Source organism: Diadema setosum, chromosome 2 (assembly GCF_964275005.1).
Source record: "Diadema setosum chromosome 2, eeDiaSeto1, whole genome shotgun sequence".
Taxonomy (NCBI): domain Eukaryota; kingdom Metazoa; phylum Echinodermata; class Echinoidea; order Diadematoida; family Diadematidae; genus Diadema; species Diadema setosum.
Genome location: NC_092686.1, coordinates 9,489,153 through 9,510,117, shown reverse-complemented (window position 1 = coordinate 9,510,117; position 20,965 = coordinate 9,489,153). Strand labels below are relative to the sequence as shown.

At 38.7% G+C, this 20,965-nt stretch overlaps 1 protein-coding gene across 1 annotated transcript; it reads left to right on the top strand.

Moving 5' to 3' along the window:
• The first annotated feature begins 9,063 nt into the window (after positions 1-9,063).
• On the top strand, positions 9,064-19,239 carry LOC140239611 (kelch-like protein 26). Its single transcript, XM_072319446.1, has 6 exons — positions 9,064-10,289; positions 11,033-11,627; positions 12,323-12,509; positions 14,636-14,878; positions 15,611-15,837; positions 16,421-19,239. Exons 1-6 carry the CDS (start codon positions 9,081-9,083, stop codon positions 16,606-16,608), a joined length of 2,649 nt encoding a protein of 882 aa, XP_072175547.1. The 5' UTR covers positions 9,064-9,080; the 3' UTR covers positions 16,609-19,239.
• The last annotated feature ends 1,726 nt before the right edge of the window (positions 19,240-20,965 follow it).

Genomic DNA, 20,965 nt, shown 5'->3' with positions numbered 1-20,965 from the left:
AATGATTTATTAGTATCATTGCTTTTACTGCTGAGACAAAATTCACGTGTAAGAAATTTAGAAACTTGGACGAATATAATGAATGATGAATGTGCTGAAAAATAACCACGGGAAAGATTACTTGCCTGTAAATGCAGTTTGCCGTGATCGATTCTGAAATCGGTGATCGATACAGGAGGCCCGCTGATGTATTCTTTGCCAAGAAAACCCGTTTTTATTCACCAATTAGCATCATTAACCGCCACATTTTTATCCTTGCCGCTTTTGATAGCTGTATTGCATGTTTGTAAATTATGATTGATGTAGACTAGACTTTCCCCAAAAACCCCATAAAGAACAAAACAATTTGAAAAACACTTGTACACGGTAGAATGCAAAGGTGAAGTTAATAAAGATATGTATACATATACATATACATATACATATACATTCACTTATACATATACATATTAGTAGGTATATCTTGTGCCCATGTACATGATTTTAATGCACAATTGGTGCAAGATCCGTTTTCATTGCGTGAGGGCTAATCATGCATTTCGAGTGCATAAAGTCTATCAATAGAATAGTGCTTTACAGAGCATACATCATCTATATACCATGGTAATATAGTGAATCTATAACATTGATTGTCATGTGGTGTCAGTGTTCAACAAATTAATCATCTTACTGAACAGTTATACTGTGTATGCAAATATGTGCGTATATTACACATGTATACGTATATAGACAAGGCTCGACAATAACCTTTTTTTTTGGGGGGGGGGGGGAGCGGTGGCCCGTCCAGTGGCCCGTCCCGCGGGCCACCAAAATCATCAAATTCAATTTTATGATGACCCGACAATGAAATTTGGTGATCAGGAAAAAAAAATAAAGAAGAGCATGAATTTAAAATAGCTGATTCTTATCATTAATTGATTGTGTGAAAATTGGCAGGTATGATTAAGTATTTCAAATACCGCGTTCTGTTCATACTAAGAAGGAAGAAAAACATTAAGAAGTTAGAAATTACCATGAACGGGGGAAGACTGAGAACGTTACAAAGTTTAAATACCTCGGTATGACGGTTGGCCAAAACCTCGACAGGTCTCCTCACGTAAATGAAGTAATAAGAAAAGTATCGTATGTTACTATGTGTATACGTAGAATTAAACATCGTTTAACAAAAGATATGTTAATTCAGTGTTATTTTCTTTGATTCTCCCTCGTTTTGACTACTGTTGTGCAGTATAGGGATCTTTAACGAAGAAGAATCTTCATAGATTTCAAAGGTGTCAAAACAAGTACTCTCGTTTGGTACTAGATGCAGACTATCGGGCATCAACTGATAGTTTATTAGATACACTTAAATTACAATCCACTGAAAAGAGATTAGAATATCAGTACTGTATACTGGTATATAGAATAGCAAATGATATAGTAGCCCCGCCTTACCTTTGTAGACTTGTATCTCGACGTGACGTCATATGTCCTACCAGACAACCAGACATGTCCAAACGAATCAGTTATACTTACCCACCTGAACCAAAAACAGACAACAAAAACGTTCTTTCTTATACTCATCCAGTAAATGTTCAATTCATCACCAATTTCCGTTCAAGCATTCTCTTCATTACAAACTTTCAAGAAATGCCTCCGGCATCACCCCTCAGTCTTCTGTTACTATTATGTTACTATTTCATATGTCCACCACGTGTATTATGTTGTATGTTTTCATATGTTTTTATTAATTATTTTCCATTTGTATATAATTATATATGTTACTCGATGTTATTTGTTCGTCCGTATTAGATATTGTAGCTTTTGTACTTGACGCAGGGCTCCATTGCAAAGCAGGTCTTTGTGGCTCTGAACGGGACAATCCTGCTTTTAAAGAAAACATAAATAAATAGATAAATAAACATTCAAAAATGAAATAATAAAAATTGTTATATACCTTGATAACAGTGCGAAAAAAAAAGTTCAGTCTGTCTGACATTTCCAATACTTAATGGAGACTTAAACATGATTTTCCATGAAACTACTCATGAATTGATCGTATTTAACATAGGGGTATCTACTTTTATTGTTTGTTTGATTGATAAAATTTAGCCGTGAGAAAAAAAAAACAACAAAAAAGGTTGGTCGAATTTTTTAATAAAGTACACTGAGTTGAACCCTGATCACGGTAGCTAGCTGAAATGCGTGCAGTTATCAAGCACTGAGACGCGAGTTATTCTTCCCTTTTCTAAAACACACACACACACACACACACAACACACACAGAAATAATGTACACACTCTCAATTTTTTTATGGACCCCGGGCTACCGATAATGTCGAGCCTTGAATCATATATGCATGATCTTTTATGTATATGGGTATGTTGGATGTAAGATATGTATAATAACTTATATGTATATGTATATGTATACGTATGGTATGTATATGTATATATGTATATGTATATGTATATGTATCATGTATATGTATATGTATATGTATACGTATGGTATGTATATGTATATATGTCTATGTATATGTATCATGTATATGTATATGTATATGTATATGTATATGTATATGTATGTGTATATCTGTATGTATACATATTTCAGGGCTCGTGTTAACAGACAATGATGTGTCAGTGATGTCGATCGTTTTGTCAAATACAATTGTAATGAGAGGTAGTGAATTCCAAACGGATAAAGAAAGTATGATCTGAAATACGTGAATGTTGGCCAAAATTGCAGCAATATTTGTCCAATAGCTATATCTATCTGGCAGCGTTTAATTGTATCGTCAACAGAAGCGTAACGTTGATTTTTAAAAGAAAAAAGTTCGATATTTTACATTCAGTCTCGTGACAGACCAACTTACAGTGGATTTGGAATGGTCAAAGGTTATACGTTAATCAACGAAGTTTGTAATCATGTACTTGTTCCTAGCATGATACTGACATATCCGCGGTTACCAAAGACCACAAATAATTCAACTGAAATTATGTCTTCTGAACAAGAACACGTGATTGCTGCTTGATAAATGGTTTGAGTATTTATATCTGTACAATTTTTTTTTTAATCTCTTGATAACTGTGCATGTTTCGAAATCTAGTGTAACTATGCCTTTGTAAATAAAAACGTTTATTGATACCATGCTACTCATAATGAGTATTGGCATCAACCATGTAAAGCTGAGTTAAGAGAGTGTATAGTATGAAATGTTAGTTGATAATACACTACCTTACATATTTCATAAGAATAAACATCTTAAGGAAAATTGTGTTCGTTTTGTCATCATTGTCATGTGTAGTGATGACTGTGAGAATGCGGTTTATTGTGTATGAAAATTCCATATTCCTAAAACACATACGCTTGCAAATGTCAAAACAATCATTATTACATACCTTTTTCAAAATTTAACTTTGCAAAACACCATGTCCTTTTCGGCCTGTAAGTTTACCTACACATACAAGATATATATATATATATATATTTTTTTTTTTTTCATTACGTGCTACCGTTACTAGCTTCCGGAGTCTGCTGCTATAAACTCAGAGCTGTTTCCTTTTTAGGAAGCTTCTTCTTCTTCTTCTTCTGGTTAAGTCTGCCTCCTTCAATAGCCTGAAGATTCTTGCAGACTGGTGCTATTTACATTATAATGCAATTTATTTACAGATATTTACAAGCACATAGAAAATTTGACGAAAACAACTAACCACTGTGATCAACCGTTAGACGGTTTCGAAATGATCCCACAGATGGCGCAGAAACAATGTCTGACGACAGGGAATTCCAGTTCCTTACAGTTCTTGGGAAGAACGAATGGCGATGCGATTCAGTTCTCGAATACGGTACCTGATAGGAGTGTAGTTGCGAGGCTCTCGTTAACTGAGTAGCCTGTTTGATAATATAGTCCTGTGCTGAAAGAGGAGTAAGATTATTGTGTATTTTGTACATCATAATTAACCTGTCATTTTCTCTGCTTATGAATTTGCATAATATATAGTTATTAGGGCATTATCGGCTACAGGAGATTATCGCAGAAATCTGAATATCAGAGAAAACAAAGAACACGACGGCCTGTTATTCTACCTGCATATTAAGTAATCGGAGATATCTTGTCGTGAGAATTTCCATTCTCATTCAATTTCGTACGGAAAATTACATGCATGCGTGCAGGCGTCTTGTTGAAACTCACCCAGGCGGCTTCAAGACGAATTGTTCAAACTCGCGTATAAGGCATCTTATTTAATTGATACGAGAACACGAGAAAGCGAATTAGGCACACACTCTCTCTCTCTTATGGGCGCTGAGTTTTTGGGCGACAAGGCGAGAAAACGCTAATTGAAACTCGCCTAGATCAGCAGGAGACTTCTCAAAACTCCCCAGGATAAATACTCGTCCTCTCGCCAATTCCCAAGTTCAGTTTTAAGAAATCGCCCCATGTTTAAGATTCCGTAGGGAAGAGATAGCGTGGGAAAAAAACCCCAAGAAGTTCCTTAAAAAAACAAACAAGTCATGCAAAAAAAAAAAATCGGAACACAGTAGAAAATAGAACTGGCGTGTTGAGGCAAGCAGGAGGCTAGAGTATATACTATAGAAGTATAGGACACACATGAATTTTTCGACGAATCGCAGTGACGTTTGCTCGTAACAGATACAAAGAACATATGAATATTAATAATGTTCGCTCATTCTATAAACTACCATCATTGCAGGGCTCTCAAAGGCGGACCATTATACACCGACGAAACACTCTATATTCACAAAACAACACAGATCAGATCAGAGTGTTAAGGAGAAAATGACAAAATTGACAGAAGAATGCCTTAAACTCATCTGAAACTCATCTGAAACAAAGTAAAACAACAACAACAACAACAACTAAATTATGTAAACTTGTGCTGGCACTTGATTGGCTTTATCTTCTTCTTGTTCGACAGTTCATTGAAGCGATGATACACGCATACTGTGATGTGTTTGAAGGCTCAGTATGCTCACATGTATGATATATAGGCCTGCATTTGAGCGACAATATTGTCGACGCTTGTTTTAGATATCTGAGATGGTCTGTGATGCCTTGAACACATTATATGGATTATATCGTATATGTTGGCCTATATTATATATATATATATATATATATATATATATATATATATATATATGTATATATATATATATGTAATAACGTTTACACACACACACATAATCTATGTACATATAAGTATATATAAAATATGGACGCATAATCAAATTATAATTCATAATTTCACATATATATATATATATATATATATATAATTATAATAGTTCATAAAACCTATTCATATACAGGTACTTCTTAATTCATAATTTGCTTTTTTATATTCGATAAAACCATATATATATATATATATGATTAAATCAGCACGTATCACATGAATTCACAGGAATTAAACTGTCACGTGTATGAACTGCTAAAAAGAGATGATGAAATGCTCAGTATTTCAGACAGAAAAAACCCACTAAAAATAACATCAAATCAGCACCTATAATGAACTTATAATATGAACTTTTTTGTTTTGTTTTACACTCACTCATGGCGGCACAGAGCAAAAAGAAATGCACTTGAATTTTTACCTTCGTTGAAGAGTTCTCGAAGAAGGCCCTATCTAAAAATCCAATGTACAGTCAGTAAAATAGAAAGGGAAAAAAAGTATACACTTTTTCCAGCAAATATTTTTTTTTCATAGAAGATTTTTATAAAAATCATTGTGTCGTATACCATATCAAAGGTTACTGAATTGGCTATCAACCTGGTAGGTTGCGGAAAAATTGCAGAAATTGACGTTTTGTTATTCATTTGCCAGTGCCCTTCAAGATAGCAAGGATAACAAAAGACCATCTCAACACAATGAGACTTGAATAGAATAGCAAAAATAAGGTTTCATTCCCTTGTATCTCTTTATATCCTCAACAAAAACAGAGTGGGAAACTAAAAGGGAAAAGTAAGAATTTTTGGTCGAATCAAACTTCAATTTCAGGACATAGGGAGTAAGCCGCAAAGGCGATAACATAATCAGAGTTTCCTTTTTTCATTCTTTTGATTTAGGAATTTAAGAATTCATGAGACAAATTAATGAACCAAATATTATTTTGATTTGAAATAACATTTCAAATTTCTATCATTTTCGCCTTTCTTTATCTTTGGGGGCTACAAAGATATTATAGGCCTAGACTTTAAATAGAGATCACAGGATGATTTGTGCAAATCATTTTGTGTTTCTTATTATGTTGAAATTAATGTCCTTTGTTCTCATTGTTACATGGAAGAGCACATGCGATGACTGACTAGTCTAATTTTTGCAATTTTTACTTTTGAGCCATGGAAGAGAAAAACGAATGTGTTCACTAATCCGTAAAACTTCTTTTTTTTTCTTTTTTTTTTACTGACCTACCAGGTTGATAACCAATTTATTTACGTTTAACATGGTATATAAAACATGAATATGTATAGCCAAATATTCTATGAGGAAATATGATCTTGAAAAAGTGTTTACTTTCTTTTTTGCTAAGTGTATGAAACTAAAGGGCTTTTTACACTTGTAAATTTTTGCTTAGCCCCGGACCAACGGTGGGGCTAAGGGGGGCCTTAGCCCCACCGTTGGTACGGGACTATCCTTAGCCCACTTTCTGTTTACACTCGTTTTTGCCAAAGTGGGCTAGCCCCACCGATAGTACGGTACTATCTGGCCCTGCAAAATAGCAGGGGTTAGCACCGCAATTGCGGTGCCAAGCAAGTGAGTGTAAACAGAACGAAAAAAATAATCCTGGGCTAAGCGACGGAGACGAAGTCCGACCCTCACTGACCAATCAGAAACGAGGTAATCAAGTGCTGCCGGTGCGTGCGTGTACGTGTACAGTACACAGCGTAATTATGAATATTCATGTGGTTTGGAAAGTCCGGGGCTAAGAAATACGAGTGTAAAAAGGTCAGTTTTCTCCTTAGCCCCGGACAAGAGATAGTACGGGATTAATTGGCGAGTGTAAAAAGCTGAAAAAATTGGTACGGGACTAACGATAGTCCTGGGTCAGAGAAAGTCCGGGGTTAAGAAACACAAGTGTAAAAAGCCCTTAATAAAGCTACTGACATAATTTTTATGTTCAGCCGAGCTCTTGCCATCTGTCTTTGGTAGACTGAGATAAAGATGTGCCGCGTCCGCTATGAACATGACGTATGAATAGCACATTTCCTGAATGCGCACACAATGCGCACTGCGCGACACATCAAACAACGTGGGAAACATCCCGAGCGCGCGGTCGTCATGGAGACTAAGGACGTAAAAATATTAAACGATCAAGAACTGATCCTGTCTGCGTCTGTACGTGCATGGCGTATGGCTTGTTATCACTCGCGATGTCTAAGATACACTCTAGTATTTTACAAACCCCTCAGATATTTTAGTAATATCTGCAGGAACAAAGGGTTTGCTGAGTGCCTGTTGAGAGACCCGATTCTAGAAATGGGCCGTCCACAATCCACCAACAATAGCAATATGATGGGTGTTGGAGAGGACTTTTGGAGCTCGGCGGAAGAGTTTTGTTCATGTGAGGACATTGAGGATTACCGCCACGTCGGCGGCGCTGACGAGCCTGTGGCAGCCAGTGTAAACAGGGTAACCGTAAGTAGAATATTAAGAGTGTGAACAGGTTTCGTTATTCCGAAGATTCGTTAATACGAAACAGACTAAAGTTCGTTATTCCATGGGTTTTTAATTCTGCAAACGAAAATAGGCTTGTTACTCCGAAGATGTTTAATCAGAAAAAAAAAAACGATTATTATTCCTATGGTTCATTGATCGGAACACGAATAAGGTTTGTAAATCTGATGGCTCTTACGTTTAGTGTGCACCTTCTTTTAGTTTTCGGATTATTATAATTTTGGATTAGGTTTATACAAACCGTCGGACTAATGAACCTTGGAATAAGAATTACAGGCTAATTCGTCCCTGTAGTATAATTCCCAACAGACAGGGCAAGCGGAAATCATTGAAACTCAAATGGGGAGTGGGGTTAGAGTGTAGATGGTAAATATTTTTCATCATATTTCTTTGACGGTTGAGTAGATCTCTATGCCAATCTCGTATGTTATCTTTTTATGACGCATCTTGGATTGACGAAATGACCATACGCGGGTCCCTGACAGTGGGTTGAAATGATCACTGATCATTTTATTTTATCATAGATCTTAACAGACCAGCAAGAAAATGAATACCAAAGATAGTTGATGAATAAGAAAAATTGTTGATGAATACAAGAATAATTGACATTTTTTTTTTGTATTCCGTAGTAGACCATCTATCTATCAGAAGATCATTTAAAACCATTAATATATTTGGCCTTGAGCTACCTTCTTTCTTTCTCTCGTTAACTGTCATAGAATTCTCACTATTCGGACGACCAAAGTAAGCAGCTTCCACGTTCTTCCAGCAGTAAACTATCACCGAATAATGATGTCGCCAAAGACTATGAAAGGAGTGCTGAAAGCCATTTTCGGCCAACCTCGTTAGAATCATCCTGGACAAATAATGACCAAAGCGCCACCAGGGAAAGAGGAACATCTGTGCCGAAGTATTTGCCCGGATCTTTAGACACCAGGGAGGCTACTTGTCGGAAGAGAGGGTCCACTGTGAAATATGCAGAAGATGATAACCGAGCAAACGAAAGCGAAGTCCAGCAACCGGTTGCTCATGGTAGAGGGAATTTAGTAACACCAGAACCCAGGAGGGACATTGGTGATGGAGCTACTTCTGAGATTGATTCCTGGCTAATCAAATCGCGAGGTCGGGCTACCGCCGATCCTCATGAGGGGACTAACAAATATCAGAGAAACAACGACGCAAATGTATTTGGCAGTTGTGGACGCGATACCCGCGAAGACGCCAGCGTGACTATGAAGTCTCGGCCGCCTATGACTTGCCAAGGTCGGATGCCTGGCTCAGGCAGGATGGGAAATGCACATGAAGACCACAATGTCGGCATCAGGGAAGTTAATGGTTTTTCTCTAAATGAGTCCAAGGACCATAGTCATTTGAGGCAACTTCATGGTGCGGGCAGGATGCCAAACAGAACACCTTTGGATAAGGGAGCTGCCGAACGAAGTAGGAGCTGTCGAGTTCCAGGTGTAGAGGAAGGGAAGTTGAATACTTGTTGCTGCAAGCATTCACTGTCTCCTGAATATCGAGTCCCCAGCGAAAGGAAAGTTGGAAGAATGCAAAGTTCTGCTGCTGGTAACAACAAGACAATCAGACTTGCATTGAGTGACTGCACCGTTGATGGAGGCATAGCCACAGATCGCTGGAGACACGTAGGAAAAGAGTTCATTGAACACGAAGGACGCCCCCAGGCACCAACAGGTGAAGTCGCTGTCGACAGCGAAGTCGTATTGAGCCGGACTTCTCAGGCAGAAACGCTGCAGTTGTTCAACAAAATGTGGTCACAAGGCATGTTCTGCGACGTCACTTTCAAGGTTGGAAGTCAGAAATTTCGTGCGCACCGAGTCCTCCTAGCTGCCAGCAGCGAATGTTTTGAGCGGATATTTCTCGACGTTTCTTTGAGCGCCGAAATTCAGCCAATCACTGTTGAAATTGAAGACATATCCCCGCAGGTATTTCAGAAAGTACTTCGTTTCATCTACACCTCACACATCGAGGTCAGCTTTAGCGATATTGTCGAGCTCCTACGAGCTTCACTGGCTCTATCCGTGGAATCACTCACCTACGCCATTCGGAGATATTTGTGGAGTTGCTGGAAGAAAGAGTGCATCAACGCGTTCTGCGTGACCCACGCGACAGGTTTGGATGAACTCAATGCCGTAATTCTGGAGCACATCCGAACTGAATTTCTCGATATTGCCAAGAGTCTGCAATTTGCGCTATGCCCTGGAAAGTTCGCGGCCAGGATTCTAGCAGACGACAGACTATGTGTCAACTCGGAGGTTGATGTTCTACGAGCTGCACTTCTCTGGAGCTCCCATCATGCCTCTGATACAACTTCAAATCTGACGATGCTCCGGCACGTCCGATTTCACTGCATCTCGGTAGAGTCGGTCGACGATCTGCTGGAAGAGATGACACCTACTCTGCTGTGTGAGACTATAAAGCGCTTCATAGTGGATGCTCGGAGATACTCTTCTGGTCTTACACCAGCTCGTCTTCGCTTCCATCCACCCGTTACTCGGCGACATATCGCAGCGGTGGTAGCTCGCTGCTGCGTACCCGGATATACAGGAACGACAACATCAAACGCAGGAGATTCGACAAAGATAGTAAGTTCCAGAAACGTTTCGGGTAAATATTTAGCTATTTGTGTGCGAATCCCATTGCACAATCTGATATTGCATGTGCTACAGAAACGTCATCCGATAATACAAATACTTACTGAATTTATTTACGAAATGTATAAAAACCAACAAAGACTAATAATGTAGGCCCTGAATATATACGGATATATTTGAGTGTTCTCGTAAGAGTCATCATGGCGGAATTTGAGCGCATTTCATGGGCAGATCGACATACTGATCAATTCCGCCTTTCTTTTGCCGTCCAATAAAACTGATCAGGAAAGCAAAGAATGAACATAACTTTACTTTTGTAATTAAAGGGAATTGGTGGAGATGAGAATTGGGCTTTAACTTTTCGTGAGATACCAAGAAACCACTGAAGAAATAGTACAGAGCATACCATTTTAAGAACCATTTTCAAAGTTTGTTAGATGAAAATCGTTTTTGGAATCGCTGAGACATCAATAAACAAAGTAAAACAAAGCGATCCTAATAAACGGTGGTTCCCACTTTTAATTAGGAATGCTCTTTTTTGATATCTCAGCCATTTTAAAACCAATTTTCATCAAATAAATGTTGAATCCCTCTTGGAATTACATGTTCTTTCATGTTTCATGAGAGGTTTCTCATTATCTCACCCAAAAATATTAGAAAGCTGCAGTTAGGTCTCAACCAAAACTATACGCTCCCTTTAAAGGACAAAGTGTTCGGTGCTATTTTCTTTGCAGCAACGACCTGAGATATCGCCACATAGTTATCAACCATCGCCATCCGCCAGAGGCGGACAGTTTACTCCATTATCCTCCCTTACCGAGGAGCAAGGGGGCAATCATCCGGCACGCCCGTACAGCAGCATACTTCCACGAGTAATTTCATCGCGCAGTTCTCCCTCTTCACTGACTGGAGGAAGTTATCAGCATCCAGCGGAAGCGGGGCGATTCCAGCGTCCAGCAAAAGTGATGTTGCCGGGTGGAAGGAAGACCATGGCGAGAGCAGCAGCTCAGTTTTCGTCAAACTACGGTGCTGATATGGAATATCTGCCAGTACCTTTTTTGGATCAGTATCATTCGACTGAAATCAGAGAGCCGTCTGCCGTTAAATTGTATTCGTCGACACAGACGAGATATCGCCAGATGTCATCTGTTGGCGACGAATGCTTGGTCCGTGTGGGCGGACTCCCAAGGAACGGATACTATGATCAAGGAAGGAGCATAGAAGTTTTCGAGGACGGGACACTGGCGGACTGGACGACACTCGGAAGACTGCCAATCGCGATCGATCACCATGCTGTCTGCGTTATACAGGACTCCATCTACGTTTCGGGTAAGATTATTTTAGCATCTCGTACAAAACTTGGGGCTTCATAAGCTGTCGTCATTACATACAGGTGCTACTTCTTCTACTTTCGTTTCTGTCGGGTTTTTTCTTCACTTTTCAGTACCTATCACCTTTACTTTGATTTCCTTGACTTTGTGAACGAAAATAAACATTGACGTTGTTGTTGTTGTTTCGTCGAAGAAGATTATGTTACATTTATGTAATATTTTTGTTCGCCTCAGGCAGAGTGATGAAGGAATCTAATTTCAGTCGTAAACATTTACATCAGTACCAGCTGAGACAATAATCAAGGCACATGATCTACATGACCTTATTGAGGTGATTAATGTGATATCAATAATGTTACAAATTAAGGTCATTACAAGTTTTGCTCAACAATTTGTTGATCGATCGCCTCCTGTCTATTGACTCACTACAGCTGCAAATTACATTTTGTGTTTTCTTGATTTATGAACCCAAAACATGACATCTCTTTGAAAAAAACAACAACAGCAATTAATCCACAACTACTCTTACTTTGCTAAAGTGCAAGCATATGACAAGTATAAAATTTATAGAGATATTTGTCTGCATCACATTACGTTATTTTTCTGACCTTCATGTCGGTAAAATTGAAGTATAGGAGTGCACATTTTGCACTATTAACCAACCCTGTTGCAAATAACATTCTTTATTTGCAGGAGGACACATATTGAACTTGGCAAGGGCGCAAGGTGATTTAGCGCCCTGTCAGCTGTTTCACAAATATGACGTCAAAGATGACAAATGGCGTCGGTTGTGTGACATGGGCACGGCTCGATCATACCACAACATGGTGGCGCTATTTGGACAGCTCTACGTTATCGGTGGACAAGACGTCAATGGAGTGTAAGATTTTTTTTTTTTCATTAAAAATGCCGTTGACATGGCAACGCATATGCGATACTAACAAAAAGTGTCTTGTCTTGCACATCTACCCACTATAGCGGTCACACACACCAAATTTGGGGTCAATATCTCAAAAATGAGGGAATAGTTCGCTCCACAAGATTTTGCAACGGACCGACCACCCGAATTGCCCGACCTGCCCGACCACTCGACCGACAGACCGACCGACCGACGGACCGACCGACCGGCCTCCCAACCTCAGAGTGACTCCTGTATACCTCCATACACTATAAATGTGGGTGGGGGTATAATGATATCAGAAAATGGGATTCCTCTGTGATACGAACCAGAGACCTTAAGATGCGGCTAGACCGGTGCTCAATACCGAGGGAGCCATAGAAAGCCCTAGAACGGTGTCCGTCCCAGAAAACCCTGAATAATTGTCAATACTGGTATGATCTGGGGGGTGTTTCATCAACGCTTGTCAGCGCTGACAACTGTCTGTGCTGACCAATTTCAACAAAATCCTTGGATTTGATTGGCTGAGATGCTCTGGTCACTGACTGTTACTATGGTGATTCAAGTTGTCAGCGCTGACAAACGTTGATGAAACACCCCCCTCTGGAGAAGCTTACATAAACATGATTGCGTGGGTTGAAAAAGTGCCAACATATTCCATAAAACGTTGTTTGAAAAGAAGGTCGAAAATGTAGCCATTGTTTACGCGTTTCTTTTTTCTAACAATGTTATCGTATGTAGGCCTACAGTCATATCGGTAAGGAATTCTAGTAGCAGTAAACAAGTTTATGACACCAGGTATTAAGCCTTTATATTTCGAACACCGACTTTCTTCGGGTAATGAATACTGCTACATAAATGCTTTTACCATAGTACATGGGTGAGAAATGCTTAATTGCCCGAAGTAAACACATAAGTATGCTTACCAATTTGACCAATCACAAATCCTGTCATAGATACACTATTCACTATCTGTATATACGTATGTGTATAAACATGAATGATAAGAAGAGCTTAATGCATTACCGTCAAACAACTTTTAATCGCACCAAATTTTTTTCGCACCAAATTTTCGATACATAAGACGTATTCTTCAGGGTTCTGAAACGCTGAAGAAGACGTGTAACGAGTTGAAAATTTGATACGGTTAAGAATTGTTAGACAATGATTTATTACTCTCTTCGTTTCATCTTTTATTTAGACTGCAACCACCACGTGAACTATATTTCTCATCATGTATGTGTATATAATATACATATAACATAATAATTCATGTGCATATATCTATCATTCATTGACTAATTGTATTTACTGTAGAATATATGTATGTATGTGTACATGAGTATAATAAGAAGACATGACTCTGTATGTGTCACTGCAATGTAAGATGAAATAGAGTCCCCTTTTCTATACAAAGCGAAAATCGAATTTGACATCAATGTTTCAGTAGGAGGCCCATCTCATGCATCCACAAGATGGGGGTTTTCCCATGTCAAGGCAAAGAGGCAAATTATTACCACAAAACATATGAATTCAAAGGACAACATACTACCTGTACAAGAGGATCTCGAGAAGAAAGTGTACCAGCATTAGTGTCTTCACTTAAGAGAAATTGGTAGAGAGGGAAGATTAAACGGCGCGTAATAGCGGACGCATAGGCATTGCGTGGAGCGAAGTGAAATGTGCGGGTAGACCGATAAGTGCGTAGTGTGATGTATAGGCGTGCAAAGAACTGAAAGAATATGCCTGTTATTCTGCTCTTGATAATAAGAAAACCCTAAATTCCTCGACTTTAGAGCTCATTTCCTATGAAAACATCAATGTAGAGGCGATGATTATGGCAGTTATTTGAAATGGACCTTGTTTTTATTTTGTGAGTTTCAGACAATGTTTGTTTATGCTAAAAATGCCTGCACTTTCGATATGTCTCTCACCTTTCCTTTAATCTAAACTTCAGAAAGGCATTGCATTTTGCTGGAAAGAGTTTTTTTTTTTCTTTTTCTTTCATTTCCCTAGAAGTCATTTGATACCTTCCTCTTCATTCTTTGTTTCGAACATAAACAAACAAACAAACAAACAAACAAACAAACAAAAATCCACCTACACAGCTCTCTGTCGACTGTTGAAAGGTACTCGCCGTACACCAACAGCTGGCGCTATGTCGCTCCGCTGAGTTTTCCCCGTTTCGCAGCGGCTGCGGCCGTGTTTCACTATCGGATGTGGATAGCAGGGGGCGCCACAAATCACGTGACATTCACCACGGGCGACGCGGCGCCACACGTCGACTGTACCGAAGGAGTGCACATTTATCCCACTGCTGTCGTGGAATTCTACTCTGCTCACGATGACAGGTTCGGATGAAATCTATTTCAAAAGGTTGTTAATATTTTGAATCATACCAACAAAAGGATTTGCATGCTATATTTCGCATGCGCAATTGAAGGTGACGATGAGGAAGCGAAAAAATATACATGTTCAATTTTGGGGTTGTAATTTTTCTTGATTTCAAAATCATTATTTGGCCCTCCTGATTTTTTTTTTTCTCACCACGAGACTGGGGATCTAAGGGTTGCGATCGGAGACATTTTATCAATGGTATTGTGGCAACATTCCACATGTAGTCAAACACTGGGAAGTAGCTGAACACTGAAAGACACTTCAAATTGGCCCTTGTGGTATATTGTACGAAGTAACTGTAAAATCCTTTTAAAAGGATCGTATAGTTTTGGTTGCGAGAACTAATTTCAGGTTTCTAACATTTTCTTGGTGAGATAATGAGAAACCTCTTATGAAATATGAAAGAGCATGTAATTCCATAAGGAATTCAATGTTTATTTGATGAAAATTGGTTTTGAAATGGCTGAGATATCCAAAACAGAGCGATTCTAATAAAGTGTGGGACCCACATTTTATTACTTTCGCTTTGTTTTACTTTGTTTTTGGATGTTTCAGTCATTCCAGACCCAATTTTCATCAAATAAACTTTGAATTCCTCTTAGAATTCCTCTTACACAATTCTATAATCATAGAATTATACACATGTGTGATTATATGATATATTATTATCATTATCTATAAAAAAGCTGGACGAGAATGTCCGATCTGCCAGTCCCACGATGGCACGCTTGTCTGGTAAGGACCAACAACCAACTCTACATAGTTGGCGGTTATAGTAACACGACTCTTCGTCCTTCGTCATCTCAGCAAGGTGCGTTTTCGACCATTGACGTCTACGACGACGCGGTCGACCGCTGGGAAACCGTGACGGCGACTGAAGAAGGAAACTACACCAACAACACCGTCAGTATGGGTAAGTTCTCATCAGCAAACCTTGTCCACTTCTCTTCGACGTGGTATATTATCCACCCGAATGTATATCCACCCGAAGGGTTTGAAATGCTATTGAGGGAGGTTATAAGTCCCGAGACGAAGTCGAGGGACTTATAGCCTCCCGAAATAGCATTTCAGACCCTTTGGGTGGAACATTCGGTATGTTCCCTCCCCCGCCAGTCATCATCTATATAATTAGAACATTACAAAAATGTTCTGCCCATGGGCGAACATAACCAATGTGCCTCCATCACGTGACCGTGTTTAGCCAATCACTAACCGGTATTTGACTAACCCATTTAATATAATACTGTACATCATCGACTGGCACAGAAGAGAAATTCGGACTGCGGGAATTTCGTGGGAATATCTAATATCTCGTTAGACCAATGTTCGTTACATCTAACTGAGTTTCCCCTGTATTATCGATTCCACACGGCAAAATCCCGACACATTCATTTCCACTGTGTATGACTTTGTTTATTTTGTTTTGTTTGACTGATGCGATACATTCGATGTATAGTCGGTAATAATACTATGTCTATTGCTGTCTTTTACTGCAGGGAACAAAATTGTAATTGTCGGAAACGTGAATCCCATTTCTGGAGCCCCCCACACCATCATCAGGAGCTTCGACGCCTCCAATTCCCGCTGGGACAAACGGGACTGTCCGGCGTCGCAAGCCCGCGTCGGCCACGCCTGCTGCGTTATTCCCGCGTCTTACATACACCACGTTTCCTTCATCACGTAAACAGACGGTGCGATCCAGTCGAGGGAACTGTACTACATGGGCTGGATCTATCGGATTTCTTCCTGTCTATGCGCTCATGGTAATTGAACCTTGTGCACATCGACGCTATCGACGTTTGCAGCAAGAAATACAGAGTACAGCGAATGGCTGTCATAATTTCATTCAATTTCTTAAGTCCTCATACAAACAAAACGCTCCGAGTGCAATTGCTAGAGATCACTGTTTTGATAAACTACTGTACAGGAGAATAATAATAAATAAAGAAAAAAAAAAACGCTTCAAAAATAACAATAAAGAAATCAAGGCTACGTGAATCATGCAACACAGTCACATCTTCCAGAAATTCAATCTTTCGAATTCTTATACAGAAGATGAATGAAAGATTGCACTGATCATGGAAAAAAGAAATTTCTAAAAAAAAAAAAAAAAAAAAAGTTGTGTACCGTGCCATGATTGTCTCCATATTAATTCCTATAAACTTGACACAATTAGCTGGAGATACAGTAAAATCAGTAAGTACTAAATCTCTACTATATCGAATGAAGCATATTTTCATCTGTTCAATGTCCCCACTACTGCTAGAGACTCAGAAAAAGGTTCGAGAACTAGATGTATTTTGATCCCGAGCTCTTCTAATGGTCGAGTGCGAAGGGAAACAAAGTAAATATAACAGTACATGTACCTGCATAGACATGTATTTGTACATGTAACTGAGGTGTCGCAAACTTTGAGAATTGAATAGAAAGTGGCGAGAAGATATCACACATCACCTCCAATAATATGCAAACATTTCTCCTCTTTTTTTTCTACCCCCTCCCGCTTTGCTCCACTGCACAATGTGGACAAGAAACAAACGAATGAGACATTAAATTACACACTGAACAAAAACAAACAAACAAACAAACAAACAAACAACAACAAAGAGCTGAAGTGATGTTAAAAGAGATTTAATCTTCGGCAAACAAAAGAGGGATCGTTATAACTTTTGTCTCAAGCATAACGACCTCTCAAGATCATTCCATACCTCAGACAATAAGCTCAAGGTTTTAATACAAAATGTACTAATAAACCTTCACAGTCAGAAAAAGTGTAAAAAAAAATACTTAAATGCATACATATACCGAAATCATTTTTATAAGAATGTATTGTTAAAGGCAGACAACAGACAACATATTCAAGAGAAGAAAATATTTTATTAGTGTCCCTTTTGTACTGCAGACCATTTACATACTATCTACAATGCTCAGAAATACAAAATGGCTGTGTATTGCACAGCATGTTTTGCACAACGCGATTCACACAATGCGAACTCCCTTACCTGCACTGCGCTGTAACAGCAAAAAGGAATATGTGTATACACATCATCTCAATTAGTTAATCGGAAAGACTTACCACATTAGTCAATTAGCGTTCAGTAAATCAAATTATTTGCTAGGTTTGTTTGTTTGTTTGTTTTTTTTTGAGAAGTACAAACTTCTTCAATGCAATGTATATCTACCATTTTATCAAGGAGCCAATGGTATCTGTTCACACAGTGTAACTGCACACCAGCAAATAAATTAATTCTCATAAAAGTTATGACCATGCCCAAATAGTACTGACTGAGTAATGTGAACAGCACTCTTTGATTTCCAAGTATACGAACCAACATTCCACCTCTCCAGTGTTTTTTTCAGCAAAAAACCAAAATAAAAAAAATACTAAAAAAGAAAGAAAAAAAAAAACCCAAAACAGATGTTCAAACATAGGTGTAAACAAGGTCACTCAACATATTACTTGCCAATATGCTGCAAACTAACATGAGAATGGGACGTACAGTGACTTGGTTTATCAACAGAAGATTGATATATGGTACACTATACACTTCATTATGTTTATAGCATGTGTGTATGCATGTGCATACTTTCACAGAGTACTTGGATAATGCATCTCCCCACATTTATAAAGAAATGTGAACATGCACACAAACTTATGAAAACAATATTATATTCAATGTAAACACACATAATACTAAGTTATGTCCAATGTGATGACAAAATTACTTTATTATTCCAACACCAGCAGCTTGTGGGAAGAACACATGAAATTCATGTACACATAGTCTTTGGAATCAATGTCTTTCTGTTAAATAAAAGTAAAATATGAAAGAACTATGCGATAAAACTCCTCATCCCCAAAGAACCGGTATAAAAACATCTCCAGCGTCTAGAGATCTCTACCGCTAAAATAAGAGAACTGGTTCTCTACAGCGGCAACCACTCCAGCATGGTCAAAAAAAAAAAAAAAATGGCTAAAATGAGAAACCCAAATCACACTACACCTACAACATGTACTCTCATCATCTCCAACAAGGATAATTGGGAGTTATTGCTCTATTCTAATCGCTATTTCATGAAACTGTCAACGAAAGTACGTCTTATACCTTTTCATATTCATTTTCTATCGGACTGATGTTTCATTCTTACGATGAAATAGATCTGATACAAAATACTGATCTGATGTCAGACCACAGTGCGTGTAATTGGGCAAGGAAATGTTCAATTATGATGATAATAATATATTGCACATTAGCCCGGGTTGATACTGCTGGAAATTAAGTGAACATTATATACATTTGTAGATGATGACTGGCGGGGGAGGGAACATACCGAATGTTCCACCCGAAGGGTTTGAAATGCTATTGAGGGAGGTTATAAGTCCTGAGACGAAGTCGAGGAACTTATAGCCTCCCGAAATAGCATTTAAAACCCTGAGGGTGGAACATTCGGTACATGTTCCCGACAGCAAAAGTCATCATCTGTTATATTACATGGTTTAGTCAAATACGTCAAATACGTCAACATCAATCACCCAGCACAACGCACTCGATCGCTTGCGTCGTTCGATCGCGCAGAGCCACTGACCTACATTGCGCAGAGCCAAATTCACTGTGCGCATGCGGTCCTAGGCCTTCTGTCATTTGTTACATGAAAATGTTTCCCCATGGGAGAACATTCACAAGAATGTTCACCCATGGGTAAACATAACGAATGTACCTCCATCACGTGACTCTGTTTAGCCAATTACTAACTGGTATTTGACTAACCCATTTCATATTACAGAATATGCTACATTTGTGCAAGAATACATCATGCTCTATCAAATGAGCTGAAGCTTAGAAATGGCTGCAACGCTACAAAACACATTAATTACATAGAAATGCATAGTAGACAATAGATATGCTTTGTTATGAATTTCATTTTTTTAATGTCATGTAGTCATAATTCTGACTCCAAGTAATGACAGCTGAATGGATGTGAGTGGAATGTTGCCATAGTAACTGGGTAGCACTGACAGAGAATTTGAGTTGGTATCTGACTTGCTGAATCTGCACTGTGCATCAATCCACAAAATTTAACATTCTTTGCCTGTATGCACACTGAAGGCATTAGAGACAGCCACCCCTAGAGACAGACATTTGTATGAGCACTTCCGAAAAAGAGCACATTTCAATGAAAGACGAAAAAATGAGTACATTATAGCATTCCAGGGAAAGTTCTCGTATTTCGAAAATGTGGAATAGAAGTCACACAATTCCCATGACAAAGTCCCTACCTTCAGATCACTTTAAAAATCATAGTCTTCTCGTATCCTTCCCCTTGTAACCAAATATCCATGTTACAACCTAAATGGACATGGGGTGGTAGATTATACAGCAAAAAAAAAACAACAACGTTTACATTTGAGTTGGTTTTCAACTTCATAAAACTCAGAGCAGTCACAAGAGATTCATTTGTGACCTTTATGAAACTTAAAACATAACCTAGAAAGAGAGGGATTTTCAGAGCAGGGAAAGTTCTACTGAGGTCGTACAGAATGTGAAAACACTTCAATGATCATAATGATGCCAATTAGATGCAAGAAAATGTCCCATGGAATGTTTACAGTAAAGGTATTATAGCCATGACTAGTATGACAATCACAAACATACTGCTCCTCAGTGGCTCTAGACAAGAAGCAACAGAAGGCTAGTTTGGACAGTATCATCTGTTTCACAGCCTAGTTGTTAACTCATAATAAGGTAGTTGGCAGCATCAATCTTAAAACATGTACCAGCTGCGAATATTTGTTGTAAGTCTTTTATCTTTCTGCGGTTTATTTTCCATCAGTGTCTCTGATATGTTTTCTACACAATAGTTACACAACACAAACTCCTCAAAAACTTGGGTTTCTCAGAACCTGCAATTGTGTACATCGGTGAGCCAAACTGGACTGTATACAGGCAGGGAAGCCAACAGTATTGCAGTATTCTGAGGGCCGAAAAAGCATATTTTGTGATGGATTAACAATACTTTTAACTTTCCTGGAATAGATATGT

Bases quoted from the DNA above. Each gene is read 5' to 3' on its own strand.
- LOC140239611 (XM_072319446.1), top strand. From the start codon at position 9,081: ATGCCAAACAGAACACCTTTGGATAAGGGAGCTGCCGAACGAAGTAGG. The intron at 11,628-12,322 runs GTAAGATTATTT...CTTTATTTGCAG, and splicing joins GGACTCCATCTACGTTTCGG to GAGGACACATATTGAACTTG. The intron at 12,510-14,635 runs GTAAGATTTTTT...CCACCTACACAG, and splicing joins GGACAAGACGTCAATGGAGT to CTCTCTGTCGACTGTTGAAA.